At 42.0% G+C, this 4,485-nt stretch overlaps 1 protein-coding gene across 1 annotated transcript; it reads right to left on the bottom strand.

Annotated features, from left to right (window-relative positions):
- Positions 1-1,637: 1,637 nt before the first annotated feature.
- Positions 1,638-4,133, bottom strand: COX5A (cytochrome c oxidase subunit 5A; the record flags this gene model as incomplete). The annotated part of the gene is made up of 3 exons (XM_010171884.2): positions 1,638-1,762; positions 2,807-2,928; positions 3,989-4,133. Coding segments are annotated over 3 exons (381 nt in total), but the record flags the coding sequence as incomplete, so codon positions are not given.
- Between the last annotated feature and the right edge of the window lie 352 nt (positions 4,134-4,485).

Here is a 4,485-nt window from a genome sequence, read left to right as displayed (position 1 = left end):
CCCCCCGCCCCCCTTTTTTTTTGGCTGAAAACTGCCCACACAGTAGCCGAGGTGGAAAACAGGCTCTTGGGAGCAATATCTATCCACAAACAGATTCCCAGCACGCTTCCAGTTTGAAAGAACATGTTTCCAGTTTGTTTCTTCCTTCTCCCCCTAAAAGCAATAAAAAATAAACCTCACAAGTCACTGCCATCACCTCAGTCAAACCGATTTTTCCTTTATTAGGTCCAATTCTGCAACCCATACATTGCGACACAATAAAGGAAGAAGTTATTTGAAATAAAGTGATATTTTAACATCTGTGTCTCCAGGCAACAGTGTATAATCCATTAGCATCAGTAAAACTTTGAGTAATGCACCTAGAAGAGAAAAGAACAGAAAAGGCATTAAAGAAGCAGCCACAAAGTTTCCGTGGGATCTCAAATGTATTATTTCCATTGCTCGTTCTTACATTCATTAAATAACGCAGTTTAATCACACTCAGCCCCTAAATGCAGTTACCACATTCCCAGCCCAGCTGTCTCAGCACCTCCTTGAACCAAGACATCATATCCCAGGGCAAGGAGAAGGGCAGAAACTTAAAATCCAGAATTAACTCATCTACTCTAAGCATAATATTAAAAAAAGAAAAAGGCTGGAACATGACACTGGCCACCTCCTGAAGAAACAGAATTAAGAGACTGCCTTTAGGTAACTTCATGACCATGAGGATTTTTATTTCTTGCTTAATTTTAGCACATTAAGTCTTGCCTATACTTAATGACAGACCCTCATTAATCAGAGAAGCCACTGTTCAGTAATTATGCCTTCAAATGTTGCAGCTCATGTTGAGAGACTGGTATTCATGATAGAGATCTAAATGCTTTAGTTACAGTTGTTTTCAAGTTTAGAAAGTACTCAGAAGTTCAGCTCTGAAAAAACAGTAAAACAAGTGGCTTTCCGAGACTTGATGCCACCGCAATCAGGATGAAATACTATGTGCACTGCTCCTGAAACTATCTACTGAGCCTCACAAGTATTCTGCACACAGATCAGTTAAGATCTGGCTATGCTACATCTGATCCGATTATTTTGTAAGCAAGGGACCCTCCAAATTAGTGTTTAATTACAGAAAAAAGGTGCTATTTCAAGTGTAATATGAAGAAGTGTCAGTGTTGCTGGGTGACTACCATCAGTGGTGCCCATTTTCTAGCACAAGCCAGTCATTGGTTAAATTGGCTACCGTGACAATAAAATGAGACTTGGTGCATTTCCAGAGGAAATGATCCTATCGTTTGCTAAAAATGCTTCTGGGGGAGAAGCTGATGAGGAGCAAAGGTCAACATGCTGCCAACAAAGTGCTGCAATAACTGTTGTCTTGACAACTGCTATTTAGAAATTTCAGGGAGGTTGGGTATGGTTGCCAAACGCCCTATCCCTTCTCAAGCAACTGCCTTTAAAAAAGAGTTTCTTTGAAAAAGAGTTACTACCTTTTCTAGGAGACCCGTACTTATAGATGTAGTGGGAGAATCATGTTACAAGAACTTCGCAGCCTCTCACAGACCCCCAAAGGCAAGGAGGATGATTCTGTCTTTACCAGGAGAGTTTTAGGCTACCGGAGTCCCATGCCAAGAGCCTCGGAAGCAACAGCACCCCTTACCAATACGATTTATGCTTTGTCCAGGCCCAGTTCCTCTGGAGTAGAGATTCCCAATTCACTCAAAGTTGGTCTAAGTTCCTGGATAACGTAAGGATAGATTTCCTTGTGAGGTCCTGCCTTGTCCTAAAATGAAAAGTAATGGTGTTATTTCAACAGCAAGTTCTTGTCAAGGCTCACCATACGCCAGCCAGGTTTGCAAACAAGATGTGTGCTCACAAAACTGATCCACCAAGACACCTGATCAGTAAAAAGGGAAAAAAAATAAAAATCAACTTTTGGGCAGACTTGAGAGAAAAATTTAACTTGCTTGGAAATTAGGGGAAAAACATCACCCCCTGAATAATATTTAGGCAGGGTTCCAGGAAGACCATAAATCTGCTCTCAAGTTCTGATAAACTGAGTTGTCCCCCACATGGTAGAGGAGCAGAAAGTTAAAAAAAAAAAAAAAAAAGCTACATGGAATACATGAAGATTCTTCCATTGGTCTTACATCTCTGAAACCACTGCAAGAGTTTCTGTTCTACAGAAGAATGCAGAAAGAGGAAACAGAAGGAACTGGTTGTGGAGTAGAGCTTGAAGCAAGTGGATTTAACAGCAAAGACCTCCTCACTGTGGCAAAAAAACCAAACAAACAAACAAAAAAAAAAAAAAACCAAAAAAAAAACCCAGAAGAGCATAGCTGCTGGCTTCTGAGACTGAAACAGAACTCCTGCCCTCCACCCCACCCATTTTAACTCCCTGTTAAGTGAAGGCTGGAATCAGGTTTCAAGGTGCTGGTTTATGTTGTTTTTCAAGCCTATGCAGCTTCCTGAGTTCCTTCTCCCAACCAGCTGAATATTTAGTCCTTGAAGCAGCCAGTAAGCTGTCTCTGCTGACAAATTTCTAGCGATGCTCAATTTAAAAAAGCGGAAAGCAATCCTTACAGAATTCCCCACCGGAGTCAGCATCAGGAAAGGAAAATAGGCAAGTAAGAATGCCATACTTGTGAAGCTGTGCTGTCCAGTGCTTTTACCTCAAAACGATTATTTCAAGCACATGCTCTGGCAGCAGGAAATAGTGGGTTTCCCTTTGCACTGCTAACAGCAACCCAAGAAAAAATGTTTTCTGCTGCTGGGCTCTCAGCAATGCAAACACAGGAGCTAAAGCCCCGGCTGCCATTCCACTCACCTTTACAACTTCTAAGATGCGGACGGCACTGGCAAAGTCATTTAACCGTCTGCATGCCCTCAGAGCTGCATCGATGATTTTTGGTTCTGGAACCAGGTCATAACCCACAAGTGTGTTTATTCCTGTGAACACAAGAAAACACCAAGAGGAACTTGGCATCAACTCATCATGCTACCAAAAGGAACCTGCTGAGTGCTATTTTCCTCCACCTCATAAAAGAATTCAGTATTACCACAACACCAGTCACCATTCGAAGATGATTAAAATTTTCACTGCTATTTTTGGGGATATACACACAGAGACAAGTGTTCTCTTTTGCTCTTCTCCCTCTCACTGTTGCTCACTACTGTAGACTTTAGGTGGTTTTCATGGAATCCCAGTGAGACACTTTCATCCGCGCTCCCAAAAGGAGTCAGTGTCTGTACTGCAGCACAATTATGGAATCATTAAGAAATCCAAATGACTTCATTCCTACAGGTGTAATGAAATTAGAACTCCAGCTGCTGTCTATTCCCTTCCTCTCTTTTCAAAGGAAAAAGCCCAGCACCTAGTCATCCAGGTGATGCTAGAATGATCCCTCTGGCTGTTATGCAAACACATTTAAAAGCCCTAATTGGGGTACTTCAATAGCAGCTGGCAGCTCCACAGCAAACAACTGGAGACAGCCAGACAGCCTACAGTGAGTTATGGCCAAGCCATTAAGTTAAAAGTCCAAAGAAAAATGTGTGTGGTTATTCACTAAACAACAGCTGAGCTCAAATACACTTTCCTCAGAGCAAACTTTTCTTCCAATCCAGGTGATAAAATGCATATTCTGGGGCACTAAAATTTACAAAGCCTGGACTCTCATCACCACTCTCCTCATTCTGCTCGCCGTGGTTCCTTCCAAACCACTCATTTGGTTGGTTAGGTGCCATCACCTGCTGCAAAGGCTCAGAGCTGAGCAAACAGCAGCACACCAAGCACAGGCACATGCGGAGCAGCCCCATGACTCAAAACAGATAAAGAAAGGCTCATGTAGTGCCTTGCCCCCAGCTGGGTATTTACAGGATTGCTCTCCTACACCAAACTATTTCTGCTCTCCAATAGCAAAGTAAAAGTAAGTTTTTATTTCTGGTCACCAAACTATTACGAAGCAGTTATATTTACTCCATGTTACTCTTCCCCTTTCACTCAACATACCTTTCCTGAGCTCCCAGGCATCGATATCTGGCTTGTTGAAATAAGTCACCCAGCGAGCATCAAATTCTTCATCTGATTCTTGGGACCCATGAGAGTAGCAGCGGGCATGCAGTACAGCTGAATGCAAGAAGAAAAGGAAAAGGCTCTGAGCAAATGGAAAATAAGTTCACTTTAGTCTTGACCAAGAGATCAAAAGCCATAAAATAGGTATTTCACTCAATACAGTCACTCTGGATTCAGTCCTCAGTCTGGAGAAGCACGGGACAAACATAACTTAAATACTGGTTGTTTGTTTTGTGGAAAAGCATGTATTTTCTGTTCTACATCAGACTTCCAAAGCATTCCCAGATCTGTCAGTCAAAGGAGGATTATTTAAGGAAAACACAAGAGAAAATTCTGTATAACCAGTCCTTAAGTGAAGTTTTCTGGGACCCCTGTTTCCGTAAGATAAAGGAATTTTCCCGCTTCACAGAGCCAAGGAAGCTAGAAAAACATAA

Source organism: Antrostomus carolinensis, unplaced genomic scaffold (assembly GCF_000700745.2).
Source record: "Antrostomus carolinensis isolate BGI_N321 unplaced genomic scaffold, ASM70074v2 scaffold40957, whole genome shotgun sequence".
Taxonomy (NCBI): Eukaryota; Metazoa; Chordata; class Aves; order Caprimulgiformes; family Caprimulgidae; genus Antrostomus; species Antrostomus carolinensis.
The sequence above is the reverse complement of the archived record's forward strand: the minus strand, read 5'-3'. Positions and strand labels throughout refer to the sequence as shown.